Consider the following 27,146-nt stretch of genomic DNA (forward strand, 5'->3'; position numbering starts at 1 on the left):
TGCATATTTGACATTTCTCATCACTCAACTTAACTCATTTGGAGTTCTTCACTTCTTTGTCATTGCCAGTAATGGTGTCATTTTTTTTTTTTTTTTTTGGGGGGGGGGGGGGGGGGGGGGCTTTGCATACACTGCACTTGCTTAGCTTTTTAAATTCATGACTTTCAAGGCAAAGAGCCGGTTCGCAGGCGCGGCGGTGACTTGCCGCCACCTCTCAGCGACTATCTCGATATGCATCAGTAGTCTGATTTAAAAAGGCCGGCGCTCGCTCGCTCGCTTCTCGTGTCAAGCGCACTTTCCCGCCGCCGCTTGCTTGCTGAATCTTTGGCAACACCTTTTTGCGCAACACAGCAAGTTCACTTTGTAAACTTGAAGAAAAAAATGCAAATGCTGCAGAAAATGACCATGCGGAATTCCGTGTGGAGTAAACTGCGAAATCACACAACTGCCAAATCACTGAACGAACTTTGCTGTGTACTGGTAGATACTGCATCTTACCATATATATATATATATATATATATATATATATATATATATATATATATATATATATACATAAATTAATGTATTTTTTGGGTGTATGTTTGTATGATCAGGATAACTCAACAAAAAACAACTTATTGTTGTTTTTTGTTCAAATTAATTTTCTCTTCATTTGAAAACCAAAAGATACTCCTCCTGTCACTGCATTAAAAAAATGACATTAAATTTGCTGATGCTTGCAGGAACACTGTTAAAATCTCACATAGCCCCTAAATTTTCTTGTGCACGAATTGTGCCCGGCAAATGCATATAATGTACATGCACGGAACGGAACATCGTTCAGACATAACGAACAAAAAAGAAAACAAAACATAAGCTGATATTTTATGACCCTGTGGTTAAAATGCTAAACTGCACCGCGGTGAGCCATATTAAGTCATAAAATAAAGATTGTCTATACTGTGGAGACCCCTCGTTCAAAAAAAAAAAATTACGTTTGAGGCCACGATGTGCCGTTGCCATGAATTTTGTGGTTTTGTCTGTTTTTAGTGGCAAAATCGAAGCACGAGCTGCCTATTAGCCTCTTGCTCAATGCAGAAGGTCCTTGTTATCCTCTTGTGCTAATCAGCCAAAAGGGCTCCCCCCTGACCTCCATGTTTACCTGCGCCGGCTTTCTCTCAGCCGCTTTGTTAATGATTTTTCCACCCCCCCACCCCCACAAACCCACACACTTCATTTATTGAGGGCCGCAGGCTTTAGGGAGAAGTAAACAAAAACTTAACTCCCCCTTTGACAACATAACACTTAGATGTCACTACACATACAATAATACAGTGGGCCCCCGTGTTACGAGATGAATGCCTTCCGCGGTTGGGCTCGTAAGGCGAATTCACCGTGTGGCGGGCGATCTCAACCTATGTTAGATAGCTAAATCGTTTGGACCCTGGGTAAAAACATCATAATTGTACATACATATTAAAAATTGCTACCAATATAGTAAGCGCTACGTATATATGTGTATATAATCCGAAAACATTCTAAATCAAAAATAAAGAAAGGATTTATTGACCTTTGAATGGCGCTTTTATGCCCATATTCCTTAGTAGGTGTAGCCTAGGCTAGGCTAGCTTCGTATTTCTTGATTATGTCCAGCTTGGTTTCCATATAAATCATCTTCTTACTTCTCTCTTAACATCATTAGCAATCTTGGGAACCATGGCTAACCCTATCAACTTTGAATGAAGTACTAAAATGCACTAGAAATATGCTTTTGTAACCACTCACGATAGAACAAAGCTTTACTTCCACCATTTTGTAACGAGCAAGGCCGACCAATAGCAGACCAGCATCTCCGTGAGCAGAAGCCGACCAATAGCAGACCAGAATTGTAGTGATTTGTTTCATGGATCCCGTATGACTGGCAATAGAAAATAAGTGCAAAAACGCTTGCAGACTGATACAAAACAAGACAAATATAGCCAACCCCCTGGGGTCATGACAGTTGTTTTTGTCGCAAAGCCGGGAAAATACCATAAAAAAGGGTATAAAAAAACTCAGTATTCCACGTCGCAACATGAAAAAAACGCTGTAACACGGGGGTCCACTGTAGATTGTTTTTCATTTCAAATCTGTACGCAGCAGTGAATTCGGTCCATTACAATGGTGATTCTGTATTTAAGAAAAAAATCGATTAGTCTGCTTTTTTTTCTGAGAATTATTTGATCCAGCATTTTTCCCAATGCCATCTTCCATTGCCCCCCCCCGCCCCCCCCCCCCCCCTTGTATTATAAGAGACGGATGATTTGGTACGTTATTACCTCGGCAAGAAAGCCTTATCTGAGGAAGGCTGAGACAAAGCACAGCAGTTACCCAAGAGAATTGAAATGTCAAGGAGGTTTTCGCATTTGCCAGCAGACAAATGGGACGGCGGAAGCTTTCCGGACAACACAAGTGTATGATGTGTTTTCCTGGGAGCCAAACAAGTCGCTTAATGAAGTGCAGTTTATCAGGCGCATTATGATCAACTGGAATTCTTTTTGCTTATGCCGCGTAGACGGCTCGAGCGGATGGAAGTCATTCGTTTTGAAGGGCTTTGGTTTTAATAGAACACGTCTCCCGGTTATTTCGTTACCGGGCTAGCCATAGCATTGAATTAGGGCATTAAGGAAAAATCTATCGTAGAATCCCGTGTATAATACGTCCCATCAAAAATTCAAACTTCAAAGTATTTTTTTCCCTCTGCGCTAGCGTGTACTGGTAATAGGGTGAGGGTTATTTTTCAGTTTGTTTTCAGTGTTAAAGATGTTTAAGTGTTTTATTTTAGACAACCTTTAACTCATTCAATGCCGGCGACGTATTTTCGCGTTTCTTTAAGAGTCCAGTCATCAATCAATTAAGTTTTGTTTGAATACTTATGTATCTGGAAATGAATGTTGTTAATGTACTTAAGTATCACTTTAAGACTTAAGTAACTTTGAAAACGGGGGCAATAGTTGATTTGAATAAAATCAAGAGACTCGACATACAAGTCAACTGGACGAAAAACATCAAAATTAAAGCGTAACCAAGAAACTATTGTCAGTGTATGACTGTAGTTTTTATTGCTTGTTCCAGCCAAGGATAAAATGAACTAATGTTGCTGCTGCTGGCTTGACTCATGTATTTGTTTTTCATCTGTTTGTTTTTTGTTTTAAACAAGGTACTTTATTTTAAATTGTAACATCATACATTAAATGTTGAAAGGAAAGTACACTTTTTTACAACATTTAAGTGCCAGGGAAGCTATAAAATGTGTCTTTTCGTTTTATTTTTCTGTATCCATGTATAATACAGTGTGGATCGTTTTACATGGAAAAACTGTATCATTCACAGCTTCTAGTCATTTTTAACTAATCGGAGCAGTTGTTTTCACATAGTGTGAAGTGTAAGCGCAAAAAATAAGAATTGACATGTTTTTTTTATTTCAGGCACTATTTTTTTCAGTTTTAAACTAACCTATAATCTGTATAAACACATCACTTATTGCTTTTGTTCATGGTAAAAAGTACATTTTTAGGTATACATATACAGTACTTATAGATAGTAATCTTATTTATAGTCGACATGGCGAGCGGGGTGGCGTGAAAAGGTTTTCTCTTTCCTCGGGGGGCTTTGCAAGGTATAAATGAGAAGCACTGAGCTGGAGAGAGCCTGAGAATCCGGGCTGCGTGCGCGGCCTTCAGCACTTGCCCCTCATGGGGGTTATGAACCAAAGTCAAGGTCCGGCTGTCAGCGCCTGCCAGAACCTTCGGTAGCCGCTGATTTCAAAAGAGCCCCCGTATTTTTTTGTCGGAAGCGCCTCACCTCTCGGCATTCGGAAGCACCTGTCTCGGCGGCTTTAAAAACAGCCCGGACATCACTCGCGAGGCACTTTAGGGAGCCGTGAAGTAGACCAGATGCGGTCGGTGTGGAGGTTTTTTTTGTTACGAAGCATTGTAAGCCAGGAAGTGTCTGTTGAGGCAAATGTCGGCTGTCAGGCATCTGCTTTGATTAAGTCTGTGGACATAAAACACTTTTTGGAACCAGAAATTTTTCCGGAACCTCGCGTGATACCGAGCTTGTAAAGCGGCCTTCATCTAAAAGAACATATTTTCCGCACGATAAGGCGCACCGGATTATAAGGCGCACGCTCAATTATTGACATTTTAAAACTTTTTCCATATATAAGGCACACCGGATTATAAGGCGCACCCTCAATTAATGACATATTAAAACTTTTTCAATCACGATATAGTAATACTCAAAGTAATGACAATAATAACTCAAATAATAACTCTAAACTCTCAATGGCATAATAACTCAATGTCAATATGAGCAACCTTGTTCAACTGTAAACACACTAAAGAAACAGGTAAAGCTTACTTTATCACTTCATTCCCCATCTACAAATTCCACACTTGATTATAAGGCGCATCATCAGCTTTAAAAAAAAGGCCTTTAGGTGCGCCTTATAGTGCGGAAAATACGGTACCGTATTTTTCGGACTATAAGCCGCGACATTTTCCTCACGATTTGAGCCCTGCGGCTTATAGTCCAGTGCGGCTTATCTGTTGCTTTTTATTTATTTTTTTGCTAGCCACCAGCAAGAAAATGTGTGTATCTGATCATGGTTTCAATTTATACAACTCTTATGAAATAGAACTGAAAAGATGTTAATCAAGGGCTGTGCTCAAAGAGTTTTAAGAATATATTATTAAAAAAAATATTGCTAGATTGAGTAAGAGAATGTATAAAATTTTGTATACATTTGAGACGTGTAAATTTTATATACAGTACTCAGTATATATGATTTTATTTGCATATTTATGATTGCATATATTAACTATGTGCAATGACTTTTTATGTTCACTAAAATAATCGATCAAACAAAAGGAGATAAAAAAACGCTATTGAAGTATTGTTTTCGATTTTGAACTGATATTTAACGAACAGTATTCTGTTAGTGTTGAAAATATCCATCCGTTTTCTATAAAAATGTTGGGACTAAACATGCAGCCATGTTCAGCCTGTTAAAGAGAGGATGTTGCTTTTGGCAGACAATTACAAAAAAATTTAATATAAAAAGTACAAACGTCCATGTACCATCTTTTTTCATAAATATCTCACGTTATTACCTGCGGCTTATAGTCCAGTGTCTCTTATCTGTGCCAAAAAATCGTTTTTTCCTCCTATTTTGCTGCCGCGGCTTATATGCAGGCGCGGCTTTTAGTCCGCAAAATCCGGTACATTAAATTGAATCGATCCAACTCTCGATGTGGGTTATTAGGATGTTGGCCGTCTCTTTTTTTCACTCTCTACATTTCCAAATTCCCCTTTAGTCTAATGAGGTAGTCTTCAAACGGAAGCGGAGGCGTCCCTGTGGAGAACCGCCGATAAAAGGCAGAGCTGCCTCCATCTTGTCTTTCTTTTTGCGCTCGACTTTCGACAGGTCGCAGACCAGTCGAGCCCGTTCCCACGGCCTGGGTTCCGGCCCCAGCGCCAAGCAAGCAGGCACCCCGCAAAGAGTTTCGCTACTTTCCGTGCGTAATGCCCTCTGTGCCATGTCAAGTGACAGCATAACAAGCGAGCTGTGCAACAACTGGACCATTGTGCCCTTTGACATGCCTTTTTATTTAAACAAAACAAAAAAAAAAACACCACAGACAATCACCGAGGAGTCTTGGGTCAATTTGCTTTAATACTGCTGAAACCTCAAGGCCGATTCCGCTTCATTTTTGTCTTTGTTGGGTCTCCGTTGCCAGCCAAATCATTTTGTGTTACGGCGGAATGAAATTCATTTCAAATCATAATTCAGCATACTGGAAAGTAATGCGGTGTTCTAGCCAAGCAATTGGCCAATCTCAATCATGCTGACTTATTAGCCTGCTCCAAGTTCTGAGGGAAAAAAAAAAAAAAAAAAGTCTGCACAGTCAAAGGTTGTGTGGAAAACTATTGTTGTGGAATAACTGTAGTGTGCCTGTAAATTGTGTGCGAGGCTCATTTTCAAAGTGGCAGAGCTTTGGCACACGGAAGCCCGACGGACGGAGGCGGAAAAAAAGTCCGGCTTCCACACTAAACATGTACTGTGGAACTTTTGGCTCCCCAAAATCTCAGCGAGCCATTCCCAAGCTTTGGTAGAATCAGCAAAAACCCCAGAAGTTGTTGTGGGGTTCGGATACGGCCACTTCGGGTGAACGGACTCGTGTAAAACAAATACTGGACGTACGCAAAAACGGATTTATTATCAGTGGCGGTGGTTCTCGAATGAGGGTACTTGAAGGAACTTCTGGAGGTACTCAAGATTTTAAATGAAGCAAACATGCAAAAATCCTTTGAAAATAATGATTGAATTCATTAATAGTTTCTATAAGCTCATGAAATAAATTTCATGTTCAGTAGGTTATTCAATTTCATTGAAAAACTCAGAATGGTTTGACCAACTTGACATGAGCCACCACTCGTTACCTGTCAAGTTAATGATCTATTTTTGTGAAAAGATCTCGATTGTAATTCCAATATTTTTTAGAACAAGTCTGACACTTTGTTGATTATATTTTTGTGGAAAAATATTTATTATTATTATTATTAATTTACTTCTTTTTGAGAACAATGTCTTCCACGATCCAAAGAGGACACTTTAGGTTGATAATTTTTTTAGTGGACCACTCCAAATGAAATTTGAAACAAAAGTTTGATAAATTAGCCACTGAGGGCATTTTAAGTTTTTTGGTTTGTTTTTTTACCCAAGAATGCTTTGCTCTGGTTAAATGTTACTTGTCTGAAAAGATATTTCACAGAGGGTGCATCCCTAAAAACAGGTTGAGTAGCACCGCTCTAAGGGGTCAAAATTTGTCATTTTGTTTTGTAGCTATATTTGGAGCCCCCACCTAAGATCTGAGTGTCTTGAAGTGTTTGAAATACTTTGCTCAGTTCCCAAATAAAAAATGACTTGAAAACCTCACCCAAAAACATTTCCATGATATGGACCCCTAAAATGCCCCCCCTAAAAGAGTAAAGCAGCAAAATCTATTATTTAGGGTAACAGTGCACCCATGATAGTTTTGAATGCAGATTCTGATAGACCGGGTCAGGATTAGGGTCGGACCAATTAATTGGCCTGCCGATGAAATCATCCAGTAATGATAAACATGGGCCAAAACGTTCCAGCCCAAATGGCCAATTTTTGCTGATTGTTTCAACTCTCAAATATAAAAACCCTGTAAAAAGTTGATTTTTATTGGTTTTTCTTTTGTTTATGTCAGACCATTTTAGGCATACCGTGTTTTGAGATTTTATTGATATTTACTGTGGTGAGTGTGTGGCGGCGGGGGAGGGGTGAGGGGGGGCCGTTTTCTTTCCTGGGGGGGCTTTGAAAACAAAACTGAAGCACTGCCTAGGGGAAAAGAAAACACTTTGATTCACCCCATCCTTATTAAAAAAAAAAAAAAAAAATCCATGACGTCCATCTGTACCTGCGCAGTCATTTCAAATCTCAGCAAGTGAAATTACATGCGTAGGGGGCGCCATGTGAGTAACGATTGATCGATTGGTTCCGGTGGAAAACGAGGCCCGCCCGCTAGGTATTGTACTTGACAAAAGTGTGCAGGGCCATAAACCACCGCCAGATCCCGATTGATTTTCGAGAGGACTTCAGACTCTGGAGCAGAACACAGCTTGTAATTGAAGTCCCGACACTTTCGTCCTCTTCCCGCAAGTGCGCGGCACGGACAAGTTCTCACGGAACACGGCGATGCGGTCATACGGCCGCCGTAATGCGAACAGCATGCTGCCGCCGGGCTCCGGCGGACCATCGGCAATCAGCCGAGCCGTTCCGAGGGAGAAATCCCATTTCTTTTCTCCCTTCCGTCGTTCCGTATCAGAATTTGTCTTCGCTGTCCTTGATGTCGTCATCCGCGGCCCGGTTGCGTTTTGGATCCCAGCTTTGAAGTTTCATGAAGCAAAGGCGCGGTGAAAGGTGGCACGCATCGATGCCGTCGCGCCCCTTTTTTTTTTCGTTTGGAAAAACGCCATCTCTTTGCGTCGTTAGAGATGAGAGAAACGATTAGGAATCGAGGCCGTCACACCAGCGGGAAGTGAAGACGGGAAAACCGCATTGGTTTTGGAGTGATGTCAGATAAAATGACGTGACTGGACATTTGCATTCGAAATTCGTTCCGGAGGTTAAAGGGTGTTCGGATAAAGATTCAGCAGCGCGGTCCAAAATGTGGTAAAGGCGTGTCAAAGGCGGCTCTGGATCAGCGGTCTCGAATGGGCTTCCATGAGATTTTGATAGGGACGCTTGAAAAGTTTTGAAGAAAAAATTGGAACTGAATGTCTGTAAAATCGTAAAAACACGTTTTGGGCATTGAATGAGATAACAGCAAGACCATGAACTACGAATCTGTTTTTGCATGTGTATTTACCGTATTTTTCGCACTATAAGGTGCAAAAGCCTTAATTTTTTTTTTTGTGTAAAAGCTGATGGTGCGCCTTATAATCAGGTGCGCCTTATATATGGATCAATATTGAGATTGGGATTGGTAGATGGGGAATGAAGTGATAAAGTTTACATGTTTCTTTTGTGTGTTTACAGTTGAACAAGTTGGTCATATTCAGTTATTATACTATTGAGAGTTTAGTGTTATTATTTGAGTTATTATTGTTTTTACCTTGAGTATCACTATATTGTGATTGCACTGGATGAAAAGTTCACTGATATAAATGTTGCACCACATGTTATACCTTGCTGTTAAAAGATAAACTGTCACGGAAATACTCATAAAATAAAACATAAGACAGTTATTTATTCATTTTGGGAGTGAATGGAGTTGTCAGAAAGCTGCTTTGTAATCTGCTGATAAGGTTTGATTGCTTCTACTGTTGCGCCTTATAATGCGGTGCGCCATATATATGGAAATTTTTTTAAAATATGTAATTAATTGAGGGTGCGCCTTATAATTTGGTGCGCCTTATATGTGGAAAAAGTTTTAAAATGTCATTAATTGAGGGTGCGCCTTATAATATGGTGCGCTTTATAAATGGAAAAGATTTTAACATGTCATTAATTGAGGGTGCACCTCATAATCCGGTGCACCTTATATATGGAAAAAAAGTTTTAATATGTCATTAATTGCTCCTTATAATCCGGTGCACCTTATATATGGAAAATATTTAAAATATGTCATTGATTGAGGGTTCGCCTTATAATCTGGTGCGCCTTATTTGTGGAAAAAGTTTTAAAATACGTCATTAATTGAGGGTGCGCCTTATAATCCGGTGTGCCTTATATGTGGAAAAAGTTTTAAAATACGTCATTAATTGAGGGTGCGCTTTATAATCCGGTGTGCCTTGTAGTGCGGAAAATACGGTATATACGGCAGTACGTGGCATGAATGATTAAATGCGCTGATACATGCAAAAACTCTGCTGGCATCTTTTTTTTTTTGTCCGCGACTACCAAATGGGTGGCCCAAAATACAATGTTGAAAATATAAAGCGTCTTAGCTCATTCCATAGGCTCCATTTGTCGTGTACCTCCGTGTTGTTTACAAGGCCAAGGTTGGCGTGCAGTCTCCCACTTTGCTTCACCATTGAAATCTTGCGTGTCTTCTTTTGGTTTGGGGGGGGGGGGGGGGGGGGGGGGGGGTGGAAGCGGGATCTGCTCTAATCTCACTCATTACAGGCGACGTAAGAGGAGATGATTGTCCGGCTTAATTCAAAACGTCTGGAGATTTCTCGCCGCCGCTTTGATATATATGTATTTTTTTTTTTTGCTCTGGCTCTCGTTTGCACGCCGCCAGCGGTGGCGTGTGGCCGCCAGCTGGACCGAGGAAGGTGTCCCCCCCCCCCCAAAATATCTAACACTCATATTAATGCAACACTTGAAAGCAAACAGACAGCAGCTCATTTCCTTATAGAACGTCAACATTTTAGACTGATGAAGCTACCGTCTGATTTTGACCCGCCAGTTGGAAATTTTGGCTGGTTTTGAGCCTTGTGTCCCGAAGGATTTTTTTTTTTTTTTCTCTTGATATCATGAGGATCCCCGCACAATGCGCTTTGATTTTTTTTAAATTCCAGTCAGCAAGTCAACTGTTTAGGCCGTGTGAGAAAATGTGAAATAAATGACTCAAAAATAAACAAAAGGAAATTAATCATGAATAAAAATGCATAAGCCACGGGTGTCTAACTCAAGGCCCGGGGGCCAGATCCGGCCCGCCGCATCATTTTATGCGGCCAGTGAAATGCTGACTTGACTTATGAGATTCGGGCCAGAATTGGATAGTTTTTTGGACCCAATCTGTCTTTTGAACAGTTTTTAGCAGCCTATGATTTCAAAACTAGGTAAGTGTGTGACAAACACACTTCAAATTTATTCACTGACAGAAACTACAAGTGGCTCACGATAAAAATACATTTGACACCCCTGCAATAAACCAAGTAAAAATGAATGCAACCCTTTTTCTTTGGGGGGGTGTGGCATATATTACTGTAGTGGACATTTGCTTTTGGTCTATATCTCATGACTCATTGGGGCTACCTACTAAGTCCTAGCGCGCCCAATAGAGGACACGCTGGCGTCTCGAGTTTTTGCCGTCTCGCTGAGACAAAAGGGACTCAAAGGAATAAGGACGAATATAGCGTCCCGCTTTTTAATTTTAGGAAATGCGATCACCCTCATCGTAGCCCTAATAAGAAAGAGCGTTTGTCCACGTGCTCCGTCGGCCAGCTGAAACTACAGGCTCCGGATTACAAATGATCCCAAGAGGACAAGACCCCAGACCTCACCCCCGCGCCCCCTTTGACCTGGTCAGTTTGATTGACACCTTGGGAGGAAATTCCATGGAGCAAAATCAGTTCTGCAGAAACACACTTTGTCTTTGTCTTCTTTCCGTCTCCTTTTGGTAATTTGACACACGCAGTTGTATTAATTTCAATAAGAGCCCCATCCGTCATCCTCGGATCCCCTTTTTTTTTCCTCTTAAAATTTTACATCCAGTCCCGGCTGCTGTGAAAATAAAAGCTTGTTATTCACAGCGATGACTCAGCTCTGGAGTTTTTGTGAGATTTTTTTTTTAAAAGCAAACATGGACAGAAGTTGTGAAAACAGCAGCCCCGTTCATCTGCCGGAACGTTTGGCTTCCTCGGTCGGTCACGCTATTCGGGATCCTTGAATCGCGCTCCCGCATACTTTAGCCGTCTTTTTGATCACAAGCCCGTCTTTGACACTCCCGAGTGCAACGATTATCGTCTAATGTGGTCCCGAGTGCCCGCGTACGCTCCGTTTGCTTTCGTCGACTTGCTCGGAGGAAGAGCCGCTTTCCCAAGGAGCGGGTGAAGGCTCGGGAAAATAAACTGCGGAAGTCGTACGAGTCAACTTTGAGGAAAGGTTTCCGGGCCCGCGAAAGGACGCGGTTGACACGTTCGCGTCCAAACGTGAGAGAGACGCACGCTACTAGCTTGAAATTGGCTAATACCCGACTAGCGTGATCAATGACGCTTCAGTTTTTCAAAACGCGCGTCCCCTTGTCGTACTTTCATCCTTCCCGTCAATAAGATGGAGTACGGATGACATAAGAGTGTGCGTCCGTCACGCTCGTGCGCGCAAAGCGCCGCGCAAAGTGATCCCACATGGGTCAAGTAAACACCGTGTCGGACCACCGGCTCTTGCTGCAAGAAACTTCCGCGAAACCCTGTCGTGATACTGCGGAAAAACAATTAGAATTTCGGATTTATGACTCTTTAGAACTACGGTCCTCAAATGGGGGTCGGAGTACCCCGGGGGGTAAGTGAAAGCACTTCAGGGGCCACGTGAGAGTTTAACAGGGTTTCCGAAGACATAAAGTAAATTTCGTAGAGGACATTTCACGTTAAAAAAAAGACTGTAGTGGTCCCAGTCCAAACAAGGCGAAATTTAAACGGGAAGTCAACCCAACTGCTTTCTTTACAATAATATGTGATTGCCCCCAGTAGTCTAAACATGGACTGACCCCATTTCAGGGGCTGAACATGACTTCTTTGGTTTGGGTTTGGCATTGCGATGATCGGTTATTTTGTCCTATTGGATGAAGCGTTGCCCGATGTCTTTCAGAATTCAAGATCCGGTTTGCTCATTGATTTTGGATCTTTGGGTAAATGGGCTTTGACTTATATAGCGCTTTTCTACAGGGTACTAATAGCGCTAGCACTAACCTAGCCATTTAGCTACTGATGACGCAGCATCAGGAGCAACTGGGGGTTCGTGTCTTGCTCAAGGACACTTAGAAATGGTCTTGACGGTCGGGGGATCGAACCCGCAGTCTCTCGGCCGGGAGACGACCGCTCTACCACCGAGCCATGACGCCCCCGCAAGAAGATCTACGTCATTTTTTGACAGAACAATAAGAAACCAGCCCCGCTCTTTCTTTGGATTTGGGAATTTTGCTTCCAGCTTCGCTCTGTGTTGTTACTTTGAATTTTTTTGATCTGCATCAAGCCATGCTCTCTGTCATTTTGAATTTTGGTATTCTAACACCGGTCCAGCTGTCTGTTGGTACTTTATTTTTTGTGTTCAGCATCCAGTCCTGCTCTTTGGTGTTACTTTAGATTTTTCTGCTTTGTCTCCAACCCTGCTCTGTGTTATTTTGGATTTTTATCTTCGGCATCCAGCCCGTTTTGATATCTCTCTGACTTTTCAAATCTGGTAACACGAGCCCTGCTCTCTGTTGTTACTTTGGATTTTTGTGTTCTGCACCCAGGTCTGTTCTTGGTTGTTACTTTGGATTTTTGTGTTCTGCACCCAGTCCTGTTCTTGGTTGTTCCTTTGGACTTTTGTGTTCTGCACCCAGTCCTGTTCTTGGTTGTTACTTTGGATTTTTGTGTTCTGCACCCAGTCCTGTTCTTGGTTGTTACTTTGGATTTTTGTGTTCTGCACCCAGTCCTGTTCTCAGTTGTTACTGTGAATTTTTTGTGCTCTGCATTCAGCAGTTGTTATTGTGGATTTTTGTACTCGGTATCTAATCATACTCACTGCTGTTATTTTGGATTTTTATTGACTGCATCCAACCCTGCTCTCTGTTGTAGTTTCTGCATCCGTTAATTCAGATTTACGCGTATCGAGACTTTTACTTTTCTGCGTTCTCGTCCTCATTGGATTCGTCCAAATTTTTCTCCATGTGACGATAGGTCAAAATACACATTGCGACTTGGAGACAGGATTTCTCCAAATCTGTCATGACCGAAAGCCTACAAAATGTGTCCTTGAGCGCTTCGGGGGCCCCTGCGGTCTATTTTACGACTCTCGGGTCTTTTAAATGTCCCGCCGCAGACGCGTACGCGCAGGCGGGCACACATCTTCGCCGCCGCGGAGGTCGGCCAACAGTCACGGCGTCAGCTGACCGCGGGTGTCGGCTCCCGCGTGATTTCACCACGACATCCAATAGCCGCGCAAGTCTTAAACACATCGAAAGTATTTTATTTGAACTGGGGTGCGAGAACGCCGACTGTTCATTGCCAATCATGCGCCGATCCCGTTCGCTCTCAGGCAAACCCGCAGCCGTAGCGACTATTTTAGAGTGCGCTCGTGGGAAGATGGGATAAACAAGTGCATTCAAGTCCACATGATAGTGTGTCGCCATCGCTATGCTAGGTGCAGTATGCGGCGCGCATATCTTCCGCCAGTTTCGAAAGCCCACTCGCAAGGCTTGGTGGGATCGTTTTTCCACACAATTCTGAATTTTCATGCAGATATTTTTTAAAGCTGGATTAATTGGAATATAGAAATGGATTTTGTTGAAGAAAAAAGTGATGAAATACTATGCAATTGTGTCATTTACTGTACATGTTCAACAGCCCTGAATCAATATTTAGCTAATGTGATAACCAAATACAAGAAATGTAAACAGACTTCATAAAATTTAGCACAGATGCTAAGAATCAAAAGTATTCATGTGTGCAGATCACTGCGGATATTCTTTGAGATAAAGTTTTCTGAAATTTTATTTGCTCTGGCCAACACTGAAGAGGTAATGAGGTGCAAATCAAAAAAAGCATCTAAAAAAGCAATGCATTCTTTTTTTTCATTTAAGTTTTTTTTTATTTGTCGTTTTGTAGTTACATATTCTGATTTGGGCCAATATGATGAGGAAACCATCTTTTTTTTTAAAGGACTTGGTTCAAACAAATCAGAAGTAAAGGACAGTAATTTGTTGGTTTACTGAAGTTACTGCGACACAACTATAAAAGTCTCAACTTTATTGTTTACTATACATCACAAGCTAAAACTTTGAATGATATTGTCCAGGGATCATGGAAATTGACATGTTTTGCCTTTGAGGGCCACATAAAATGATATGGCGGGCCAGATCTGGCCCCGGGGCCGTAAGTTTGACACCCGTGGCCTAGGGTGCATTTTTATCGATGATTAATTTCCTTTTGTTTATTTTTATGTCATTTATTTTACATTTTTTCTTGTTTTTCTTTTTTTTTTTTTTACACCAGCGCCACTGTACTGTACCGTCGCAACCGAAAGGAGGACGGAAATATAAAGTTGTTCCTAACAACTATTTTGCTGGGGGGCAGATTGGAAATGTGCTTTTTTTTTCAGTTGCAATTGTTACAATTGGATTGACCTTAAATAACCGCACTGATTCCCAAATCTTATTCGGACAGAAACAAATTCCTCAAGCGATTTCTGCAACGGTCAGCCGTCCCAAAACTTTCGTCTCCTTTTGGCTCCGGCCTGGCCTTCTGAGTTCATCTGGCGTGTTTGTAAGCGCGTAGCACACGTATATTCCAAGATGGGACAATCAAAAGGAAAATTTTCATTGAGATGTCACGCCAAGGCAAACTTATTAGGCCTCTTTTATTTTTAATAGTTACTGCCGTCATTATCCAAGAGTAACATTGAGATGGCGTGCGCGTGTTATTCATTCTGAAGCTTTTGCTTTGACAGGGCCGACTAGGACAGCTGTCCAAAGAGATACAATGTAGCCAATCAGTGGGTCATTACCCCCCCCCCCCCCCCCCCACCCGTTTTTTTTTTTTTTTTTTACCTCGCTGCTTATATTGCCTGGCAAGGCTCTCAAGTCTGTCAGCACTCTTGCCAGAGGAAAGCACATTGATCTCTCGGGGTGATGAAAAGACACTCTCCGAAGGCTTCCGTCTCGCCGGGCGCCCCGGCCTTGACGCCGGAGCCCGAAGGAAGCGCGATCCCCGAACGCCTCGCGGATATCTCCTTTGTCTTCCCGTGTATTCAGTAGCTGAACGCAGCCTTAAAAGCAACACTTTCACAATGTGTATTTGGCTTGAAAACTCTTTCTCGCTCAATACCAGTTTTATATGTAAATTGAGCATTATTCCTTCGTTTTATGTTTTAATAATATTTTTTTGCCTATGTTGGATGCTGTTATACAGTGATAAAACAAAACATGCATGTAACAGTGGCACGATTGCTTTTTTAATAGTTTGTTTGTTTTCACGTAGAAAATAACGATGACCAAGTAGATAAACACCCCCCCCCCAACCCAACCATGTACAGTGGACCCCCGCCGTATGAAATTATTGGGATCGCAAGGCGAAATCGTCATACGGCGGCCGATAGAAGCCTATGCTAATTAGCGAATGCGTATAAAACCCCGGGTAAAATCATTAAAATTGTTGTTAAAGATTGGTAACAAAATAGTGTAAGAGTTACGTATATATATAATATATATGTATACAATTAAATAACATCATAATACAAATATATATAAAGGAAAAATTAAATTTTAGTTACCTTTGAGTGACATTGATTTGAGCTACTTAAGGCCATAATCCCTCGCGAAGGTAGCCTAGCCTAGCATAGCCTAGCCCAGTTTTTTTTAATTTTTTTCCTCCTGCTTTGTTTCCAAGCTAATTATCTTCTCACTTCTACCTTAACATCACTAGCAATTTCGGAACCAGTGGCTAACCAACTTAAATTTGAATCAAGCGCCAATACGCACAATAAATACGATATTGTAAGCACTCCTATGATATCTCTGAGGTTTTTAGCATATCAGCATCTTCGTTACACCATTACACCGACCAATCGCAGATCAGCATCTTAGTGATGCATCTTAGTGCCTCCAACAGAAATGAAGAGCAATTCCCTAAAAACACCTGAAGAGGGAGGCAAAAAAAGAAACATAGCCAACCCTACAGGTCATGACAGTTTTAAAGCAGGAAAAATGCCTTGACGAGAGGAGGAAGAAATTTAGTATTCCACTTCGTAACATGAAAAAAAAAACATAAGCCGGGACGCCGTACCCCGGGAGTCCGCTGTATAACAAAAGAAATGAAAATATTCAATTCTAGCAGGGCAACGCACACAGTCACCAAAAAATAAATAAATACACACACATACATATGCACACGTAAACATACATATACATATACATTTGTGCTGGGTAGAAGATTCAACTAAATTAGTCGTAATTTTTTTCCTAAATTGACATAGGACTTGCTATGACAACTATGACTGACACACACACGGCACAAATAATTGATTTCCTGAATCGACCCTAAAAAAAAGGCACTTCAGGATTGTCAAATCGGGACAAAACAATGGCGCCGGCAAAATCTGTCAGGACACGGGACACGAGGCTCAAAAGTGGTATGTCTTGTCACGCTCGCGAAAATGCTTATCTATTTATTCATGAAGCTAAGTCAAACGGAAGTCAGGATTGTGTGTGTGGGTGTGTGTGGCTGTTTTTGCGCCAATGTGGGGACCAAATCCTGGATTTTACTGCGCATGAACGCCAATTTGGTGGACCCTGCAGTTTCAGACCTTTTTTAGGGTCAACACTTGTTTTTCGAGTATATGTTTGATCAGATTATGGTTAGGGTCGGCGTTGGGGTTCGGCAATCTGCTGTGATGGTTCAGGTTAGCGTTAGGGGCTGGGAAATGCATGAGGTCAATGGGATGTCCCCACTCTGACAGAAAAACCACCTTTTGGCTCTCAAATGGGCAAAATGAGTCGTTAGATTTATTTGTTGTGGCGTGCGCGAGTCACATTGGGACTCTTCAGTGGCTCTAAATTGCGTTTCACGCAAAAGTGCTTGAAGTTGAAGGCACGACAGACAGTGTGGGGAACCAGCATCTGTCCCGGAAAGGCTTTGCGCTTCCACGGGTCACAAGTTCAAGGGGACCTATTTCTGTCAACGACCGTTTTAACCGATGACCTCCAATTCGGCCCGATGGAGACGAATCCCAGAGCTCGCAGTTGCGTTGTTGACTGACGGCTTTTAGCTGGTTAACGTCGGAATTGTTTGGCTGGACAATTTTCCTTCTCAAGTCCCGTCGCATCCAAATCTTGATTTTTAAACCGACCCCCCCCCCGTTACTCGGAAGATGTATTTTCGGTGGATTTACCTAGGGTTTGTTGCCGGGCAACAAAAAGCATCCACCGAGGCAACGGCCACTGCTTTGAAACTTGCAATTTGTTCATTCCTGCTTTTCCACGCCGGGATTTATTCATTGTCATGCGCCTCAATTACGAGCCCGGATCAAAAATAGCCCTCGCCTTTGCCAGACCTTTTCCGCAAAAATCCTCGCGAAAACCCGAGAGCGCGGCTCGGGTTCCGTTTGACCCGGACGCTCCAGGGTTGGCCGGGTGGGACGGAGCCATCCGAGCGGGATTTCGCGGGAGATGTTGGAGTCTGTCTGGACTTAATCCCCCTGAAATTTTTTTGAATGGGCCGCACTGGCGCGTTGTTTTGTCAGCAATGCGAGAAATGAGCGCGTCACTCACGAAGGCTCTCGAGCCGCGGAGACCTCGTAAAAAGTCCGCCGGCGTCTAACAAAGACTTGATTGTAAATCGTCTTTGGAGATTTGCTGACAAACCTCCTGTTCTTTCCGCTCGGTCGGGGCCAAGCAAATTTTTTTGTCTCTCGGGAGCTCCTTTATGATGCGAAATTTCAGGATGTGTGCACGCAAGGGTCATTCGGGATTTCTAATGCGGCAGGAGAAAAATGAGCGATTGGGGTGAAGGCTTGGACAGCAATGCTGTGATTGGGCGGTTCTCAAGTAGGGGTACGAGTACCCCAAGAGGCACCTGGGAGCACTTCACTCGGAATGTAAGATTTGAACAGTATCAGCAAATCGGATTGAATGCTTTTTGTTCCCGTGAAGGGGAAAAAATAGATATATTTTTAAATTGAGAGCAAGTTAGTTGGAACATGAAGCAAGTTTATGCTAAATTCTGCTATAGTGACTCCTTTGCAAGAAAATGTGATCCTTAATATTGTTAAGTTAGTGGCACAATTTTACAACAGATAAACTAGATGTAAAAGTTTTTTTTAAATGACATTAATGAACTTGTTGCTAAATTGTAAGAGCAAAATGAAACATGAAGCTAGTTTCTGCTAAATGCTGTCATAATGATTTTGTTGCACAACATACCATAATCCCCCAAATATAAAACATACTTTTTTTTTCCCCAAAATGAAGGCCACACAATGCACAGGTATGTATTTTTATATCAGCCATATTCTTACTTACAATAATTACCGTAACGGGACAAGCTAACGGAGGTCAGTTGGCTGTTAGCAGCCAGTGCCTGTTGCAGTTAACAGCAGCTCGTGTTGTTACGGCATTATTTTCAATAAAAGAAGCGAGCGGACTGAACCAAAGTCCGAGCCCATCCTTGTTCACACACAGGAATGTTACTGAAACCGACAGGATTATGCCAATTTTCACAATCCTTTCTGTTTGAATAATAAAAGTTCTGATGTTTCCAGATGATTCAATTAAGAGTTGCCGGGTATGGATCCTGTGTGCACCGGTTAGAGCAGACGGAAAGGTATTCCGTTTGACTTGTGTTCATTTGGCAAATCCACACAATCATAAACATGGTAAAAGTCGGATGCTGCGCATTTTTAGGTATTTATGGTAAAATGAACACGAGCTGCGTCGCGAGGAAAAGGAAAAACTGCTTCGAGCGCATTCACCGTTGTTGCACTGGCGCTGCGTTCGCTGACCGCTCACAATGTGGGAAATCTGAAACAAACGCGCAACAAATGTGTTACTTACGAATATGAACGCAAGAAAATATGAAGTCTGTTTTTCTCTAGTTTTGACATTGTCTCCAAACTCTTGGTGCCACCTGGAAACGCTAACATATGAAATACCATATTTTGACCCAAAAATTAAATTCCTGCGGAAGCTTTATGGGCATTGCAGTAAAGGCCGCAATAAACATTCCTCCTCCTCCTGCTGTCCAAAGCTAAATCTTACACAGTGTCACTTTAAGAGGGTTGTATTTGTCTTGTATTTGAGGAATTACGGTAATCCTTAATATTGTTATATTTATTACGGATGCGTATTGTGTATCATAATGCAATACATGCAAAACAAAAGGCAAAACATCAAACATAACACATAAGCAGTACAAATGTTTCTTTTCAAATGGAGAGAAAACAAATTTGAACATGAAGCAACGTATGGTTAAGTTGTGTGGTAGTAAGTCTTTTGCATCATAAATCTCAAGTTTTATTCGCATGTGCGTTCTTATTAGTGACTCATAATTCCAGCAGATGAGCCAGAAATAAAATACAAAATGGAAGGATGCGTCGCTGAATGTATACCTCCACAAATCTATCTGAAATGTTATAAATCAAGACACGTATGGCAAAGCGCTCCCTTTTTGATTTTATTTGGAATCCGAAAATGCTTTACGCCGGTTCGGGTCTACTTGGCTGAAAAAAAATCTTGGGCGGATGGGACATAATTGAAAAAAGGTTGCAACCGCGGCTATAATTCAATTTGTACTCTGCCCCTTGCACAAGCGCGTTTCCTCCCCAATGCCACCAACGGGCCACTTGCGCCGCACCCAATCTCCACTGCGAACGCAAACAAAGCACTTCCACAGCTAGTCAAAGCTGATTGATTGCCGGTGAGGTTTTGCGCCGGGACTCCGGCTTTGCTATTTTTGGCCGCGCCTGAACGTTAATGCCGAAGAAATGTCGGAGGGATTTGGGAAGGGGGGAGCCCTCCAACGTTTGTCCGGGGAGACCGACTGGGCCGGCGTTGCCTCGCTGCGGTTTTGTTGTGAGCAGAAGTGCGGCATTGTTACCCGTTACCGCTAAAACAATATGCTACCCATTATGTGGATTCCGCGTAATCACACGTCCACATACTGGAGATTTTTAACCGCAGAATTTAGGGTGCAAGCACCTTAATGCCGTTGCTATGGTTCCGCAGTTTGCATCCGTGTGTCATGTAGGATTGATATCCCAGAGTCAAGTTTCTGAGGCACGGGGAAAAGTTTAGTTTCCGAGTCTAGTTTTCGGAGTTGAGTTTAAGTGGGATTTCTTGCAGGTAAACATGTTTCTACTTTTCTTATTCCGCCTCACGTTTGCGCCTAGCTGTTGGGTGTAACAAAACAGCAAGAAATCTTTGGTTTAACCCGGTCCTCGAGGGCCGGTATCCTACATGTTTTCCGATTGCCTCACCCCAACACGCCTGATTCGAATGATTAGTTCATTAACAAGCTCTGCGGGAGCTTGAAAACGATTCTTATCATTTGAATCAGGTGTGTATGAGAGAGCGGGTTGGAAAACGTGCAGGACCTTGAGGACTGGAGTTCAACGTCTGTGGTTTAACCCTTTCCTTACGCATATATTACCACACTTTGAGAACCGCTGGCACCACTTGTGTTTGGAAAAAAAAACTCTCTGTGTAGCTAGAATGAAACGACCTCGACAGTTGAGTTCAACTCGCACATATATTATTGTGTGTGTAAAATGAAGCCTACTTCAAACCCAGCAAATCGTTTACTTTTAAATTAGCAGTCAAAATCTCCTTTTCGGTCATTTCAAACCGAATTTTTTTGCCAGTCTGTCAAAATGGGTCTCAATCGACAGCTAGCGCGGTACATAGGAATCGGGTGAGAAACTCAACGCCATTTCACACTGGTAAATAATATATTAGGGTGAGAAAAGCATAAGCTTTTGTTATCCAAAAATTGGGGAACAATGCCCCCTGGTGGTACGATAACAAAGTGCTTGGCTTGACACGTAAGGTAGACGGCTTTTAAAGTAAACATCGCCGATGATCATCTAATTAATCGTGGCAGCCAATATCGCGATCAGAATCCGATGAATTGCGCAGCCCTACTTCAAAATGCGTCTTTGAAGCCTCAAATTAAAGACACCCAAAAATGACCATTTGTTCACCGATCTATGAGATGTAATTGGAAAGGCCGGGACGTCCTCTACGTTTGACTCCAAAGAGTCAAAAGATCTGACCCACACGTCCACGACCGTGGACACAAATAACTAGGTGGGCTCTCGGGATGATACGCGACCATACGTTGCAGGTTTTCGGAGGCGCTAGCTCCGAGCCATCTGTCAATCAAGCTAGCTTAGCATCCATTTGATAAATGGATGGTAAGCGTTTAAGGAATTCACGTGTTTCTCCTCTCCCACCACCGCCTTTGGAACGCGGCCTCCAAACGACACGCGGCATCGCCTGTACGCTTTGGGTCCGGACCGCCACAATATCATAAAAACTGTTTTTTTCCCCGCCGCCGATCAGGTTATCCTCTCCTGGATCCGGTGCCACGAAATAATTTCGAAGTTTTGCTTGGCCGGCACCGGAGACCCACGCTGGTACACTTTGCGGTAATCTCATCTTTCAGGTTGTAATCAGAGTCTTGAAATAGCGCGAAAATGTGACGGGACGTGAAAAGCAATACGGCTTATTTTGTCTGGCCTGTCACCGTCGCGTGCGGCCAAGGTTTTCTCACCAGCGCGTTATCGAGATGTTTTCCAGCGTCGTTTCAAAGACGACGACAACGAGCAGACCGCCGGGAACCGTAAACCTTTTTTGTTGTTTTAAAAAGACTTTGATGAGAAGAACCCCGGCTCGCGTCCGACCGCGGTTTGAAAGGCGCACGCAACCTCGGTTGGCAGCGTCCGACATTATCCTGAACGCCGTCCAAAAAGAGACGAGCCGGAGACGGGACGGAAGACGGAACGCTTTGCGTTTTGCATCGCGGTAAGACGAGCGGAGGGACATCAATCGCGCCGGCCCGCGTTGTCAACGTGATGAAATGGCGAGGAGGAGCTAGCCCAGCCCGGGTCGACTCGGGTCGCGCCGAGCCACCCCGTCCCCGAGAAAAACGCCAAATACAACTCGAACGCAGGAGGTCCGGCTTTGGGAGCGAACGCGACCTCATACGAACACAAGCCGGGCGGATCCGTAGCGCGTGAAAGTCACCGAAGCGTGTAATTGTCTTTTTTTTTTTTTCCAGCAGGCTGCTCGTGTAGATGGGGAAAAAGCAAATGTGTGTTAAAAAAAAAAGGAGTCTATGGGTAAACAAAGCTTTTGAAGTGAACAGATTAACTTCCACTTTGCCTTTGTGGCATTAGATAACCCTTGTGTGTTTTTTTGACCATTTTTGGAGACCATTTTTGGATCATTCCACATCATTCTTGCAGTATTTTAGCCAAGGGAATACACACTCCTAATAGTGTAACTAAATGCCCCTGCCGTGTTGCTTTGACATGTTGTCACCCTCTGGGTGAAATTTCACCTCACTGGTGTCTTTACATTGTGGGGGTCGAATACCTCCACATCATTCTCACAGTATTTTAGCCAAAGGATGGCACTCTCCTGGTAGTGTGGTAACTAAGTGGTCATGCAATGTTGAACTTTGACATGTTGTCAACATTTAGGTGAAATTTCAGCTCCCTGTGTCTTTGTTGACATTTTTGAGTCAAATACGTCCACATCATTCTCACAGTATTTTAGCCAAAGGATTGCACACCTCTAGTAGTGTGATAACTAAGTGGTCATGCAATGTTGAACTTGACATGTTGTCAACACTTGGGTGAAATTTCAGCTCCCTAGTGTCCGTTGACATTTTATATAATGATTTTTTTTTTTTCTTTTTAGTTTAAAATTGCTCCAGAATTTCAGCTCGGCAACAATTCAAATGTGACTCATAAAAGCAGATCAAACATTTTGCCTATTTTCCAATTTTTCATAAACCAAAGATTTAACTTTAGTTAGGCTGATGTTTTGTTTAGTTGTTTGTTTGATTTTTCCCCCCTGGGCTTGTATGACACAACTCATTAGCAGCCAAAGAAAACTGGAATGGAACTAAAAACCTGTTTGTTCACCCATTCCTCAGGGAAGAAAAGAAAAAAAATCCTGGGTCGCCATGACAACCAACTAGCCTGTGTACCATGCTTTAATTTCAATTTGAGAATTCTGAAAAAAAGGAAAGCATTCACCAAAATGTGTCCGTTTTTCTCTCATGCAGGACCTCCAGGGAAGCGAGGAAGGCGAGGCCGCAACGGAGAACCCGGTATGTGTGTGTGTGTGTGTTTCAGTTTGTGTGTGTGTGTGTGTGTGTGTGGCCAGGGCTGGCCCAATCCACGATCATTTGAGGAATGATTTGGGAGGACACGGGCAATCCATGCTGTATTTTACAATCATGTAAAAGTTCCGTGTATATCTTTGGAGGCCAAAAAGGTTGGAAGATGTGCAATTAGTGGTTTGACTGTTGCCGTTTGGGTCGCCATAGGAACGTGAGATTTTCATTGGAATAGCAGCCCACTGGGCCGTCTTCACAAGCGACGAGAAAGTTAAAACGTCTGTCAGCTTTTGAGGGGGGGAAAGAAAAAAAAAAGGGCTATCCCGAGCTGACTCGTTAAAATATCCCGCCTGGAAGCGAGAGGTGATGTCCTCCTGAGACACAGCCTATTCATTTGTGTCCACTGTAGCGGACTTTTGGTTTTTGGTCTAAATCTTTTGACTCATTGGAGTGTCCCGACTAAGTCCTAGTGTACTCAAAAGAGGACATCCTGGCCTTTGAAATCATGTCATGTGTCTGGGTGGGAGGCAATTAGTTTTTCTGTCTTGTTGGGACAAAATGGACACCACAGTGGAGTGGACACAAATGAATAGTTTGACTCCCAGATGGATTTGTAGGCTTTTTGTTAACCACCACAACACACACCATCACAAAACCCTTGTGGGATATTCTCTCCGATCATTTGATCTTCACATCAAAAACAAAGCATTGAAAAAAGCCACCAGGGAGCTGAAATTTCACCCCGAAGTGTGCCATCCCTTGAATAAAATACTGAGAGAGTGCTGTGGAAGAAAATGACCCAAAAATGGTCAAAATACAACATGGGGTATAGAAATTCAGCAGCAAAATATTAACTCTTTCCTTGCCAGCGACAAGTATTATTGTCATGTAAAATAATTGTGAACTGCCTGTGACTACGTTTATTTTTCATTTATAAAAGGAGTGATAACACTCGTGGCCGGTGCTCCTCTTAATTCTAATCTTATTCATCGCTGTAGTAATTAAATTTGACCATTAGATGGAGGTGTTGCTCTCGAAAGATGTGATCACCTTTTCCGATAACGCTTGGCACCGAAAGAGTTAATATTTAGTCTATAATTCATTTGATAACTATACTATCTTTTACGTGTACATTTAAAACACATTTTTCGAGTGAAAATGACATCCCTTGAACTCAACAACCAATCACGACTCAAGCTGAGCTGTGATGTCATTTTTATTTGGGCTAGGGTTGTGGTACATGAAAAATAATGATTAATCTTCGACAAAATGTAACATAAGCAGCTGTTATTCCAACAGCAAGTTCTCAAAAAGTTCTGCAATGCACAAGATGTGTTTTTTTTTTAACTTTGGATGACTTTGAAGCTTTTCATTCGATATGGAATCAAGAGGCGGGAATCTGAGCGACAAACAGACAATAGCGTTCCGCTTCGCTCGGCCGCAGCGCTGAAATCCCGCCAGGCGTTGTTTACGCAGTAATGTCTCAATAAACAAGCCGCCCCCTGGCCGGCCTGCCGCTCGGCCTCCTTTCAATGGCGCCGTTGTTCGGCGCTTCCTTTTCGACCGCCGCTTCGTTTCGACGAAAACGGCCGGACAAACAATTGCGGCCATTCAATGCGGCGGGGCTGAGCGGAAGCGATCGGAATGAAATGGAATGCGGCCATCCATCCATTTTCTATAGTATCTGTTGGAGTGCTACAATATGGTGTCGTAATATTCTGTTTTTTCATTTATTTTAACTGTTCATTAATTCTAAGATGGATACTTTACTCGTTGAGCCATTTCAGAAGTAAAACAATATAATTTTTCAACTAGAATTACACCAAAAAGACTCTGGTAGTTCATGACCAATCACAGCTCACCTCTTGGTCATGTGCTGTTTGCAAGATAAGCAATGATTGAATGTTTCCTGAGCCTGCATTCAAAGCAAGTGGAAAAATGTGTTTTAACCCTAGTGTGGTATTTTGACCATTTTGGGCATTTTGGGGTCATTTTCTTCCACAACATTCTCACAGTTTTTTTAGCCAAGGGATGATAACAATGCGATTGTCATGTTGATGTTTTAAATGTTAACACAAACTGGGTGAAATTTCAGCTTTCTCGTGTTTTACTTTGATGCTTTCCTTTGATGTGAAATGCCTTTGATGTAAAGATGAAGGAAGTGGACAAAATACCGCACAAGGATTCATCTAAACAGTCTTTGAACGTAATGGAGAGGTATTTTTTTTCCATTTTCAGGTAGCATTTTCCACGAATCATCTTTATTCTTCATTTCTGATTGTCTATTATTAAAAACTGACTGATTGATCTGATGGTTTTGTTGACATTCCCCTTAGTGCGGCTCCCTCTAGTGGATCCAAAATGCAACCCCATCTAGCTTCTATTCTATGTTCCTTATAATGCGGTGCGTGTTATGTATGAAAACTGTTTTAAAATAGGCCATTCAGTGAATACGCGCCTTATAATCTGGTGCACTTTATAGTGCAGGATAATTATGGTAATGGTACATGAAAAAATTTACCAGATTAATTACAGATCAAATAGAATTTTACTGCTGATAATGACTAAATAAGTGGACTATTCCTTTAATCGGGATTTTTAGATTCATGTCACAGCGTGGCACATGTTTTTTATAAGGTAAGTGGGCTACTTTGACCCAAACGGCAAGAAGTGCAGCCTGGCAAGCTTCACACATGCGTGCACAGCCATCAATGGCAAATTTTATGAGAACACTTCAAGGTCATAGTAATCCAAAACGCCCTTCTTTCTTTAGGCACTTTTAACAAGAAGTCATTCCAGGTGTGGTAATAAGGGGACTTACATGACTGTCACCTCACAAAAAAAACATTGATTGGGCGGGAGGGGTATTTTTTTTTTTTTTTTTTTTTTAACAAGCGTGCATTCCCTTGTAATTGTAAAAGTAGAGCCAGCTACAAATGTTTCAACGGATTTTTGCTCCAAAAACACATTTCCTGACACTTGGTACATCATACTGCTCATGCTGACTTTCCATTAACAATGATCCTTTTTCTTTTTTTTTTGTCTTTCAGGACCTCCTGTAAGTATGCCTGTTTTGCATCTTCCACTTCAAGATATATCGAGGTAAAAAAAAGAAAAAAGAAAACACACACATGTATGCAAATCCAGAGGCTGAACAGTCACAAAAGTGCAGCTGATCCTCATTTCCCGCAACAAATCTACAGATAATGAGGCTGCGCTGGCAAAACAGGAAGTAAAAGCCAGACTTCTCTTGAAAAGCAACATTTTGGGGGGGTATTCTGGTCCAGCCAGGTTCAGCATCTCTTCTCATGTTGTGAGCCACTATAAATTTTCTGGCCACCCCACTTGTTATACATTGCACTACTTTTCACCGTAGTTGTTTTTTTAACACTATATGTACACATTCTCACGCTAATGAGCCATATCTTGTTTATTCGGTGCTACAATGGTTACTTTTTGATTAAGGTAAAATTACGTCTTATTTTGAAAAGCAAAACGGATGTTGTTGCGTTGGCACTTCCTGTTTAGGGACTTGCGAGAAACCTATGCTAGAGTGACTGCAATTCCGTGTTCTGATCCAAACACAGTCATTGATTTGTGTAATATGTAGAATCAGTACAGATTAATACCGTTTTTAATAGTAAGTATTTTTCAGAGAGATGTTAGAAATGCTTATTTACAATTAGCTTATGAGATAACTCGGGATTTGTTATGTATTAGCGATTAGCATTTTGCTAGCGATTAGCGCTTCATATCGCCAATGTTAGCATGCTAGCTTTTAAGGTATACTCTATTGCAGGGGTAGGCCACCTTTTAAAATTA

At 42.2% G+C, this 27,146-nt stretch overlaps 1 protein-coding gene across 1 annotated transcript in view; it reads left to right on the forward strand.

Moving 5' to 3' along the window:
• Nucleotides 1-27,146, forward strand: part of col25a1 (collagen type XXV alpha 1 chain) — a 121,493-nt gene that overhangs the window by 25,722 nt on the left and 68,625 nt on the right. The window contains exons 3-4 of the mRNA XM_088424835.1: nt 23,271-23,315; nt 26,375-26,382. Of these exons, the coding sequence (XP_088280961.1) occupies nt 23,271-23,315; nt 26,375-26,382 (53 nt within the window). The remainder of the gene's footprint in view (nt 1-23,270; nt 23,316-26,374; nt 26,383-27,146) is intronic.

Source organism: Hippichthys cyanospilos, chromosome 1, assembly GCF_059441005.1.
Source record: "Hippichthys cyanospilos isolate Australia breed blue-spotted pipefish chromosome 1, RoL_Hcya_1.0, whole genome shotgun sequence".
Taxonomy (NCBI): domain Eukaryota; kingdom Metazoa; phylum Chordata; class Actinopteri; order Syngnathiformes; family Syngnathidae; genus Hippichthys; species Hippichthys cyanospilos.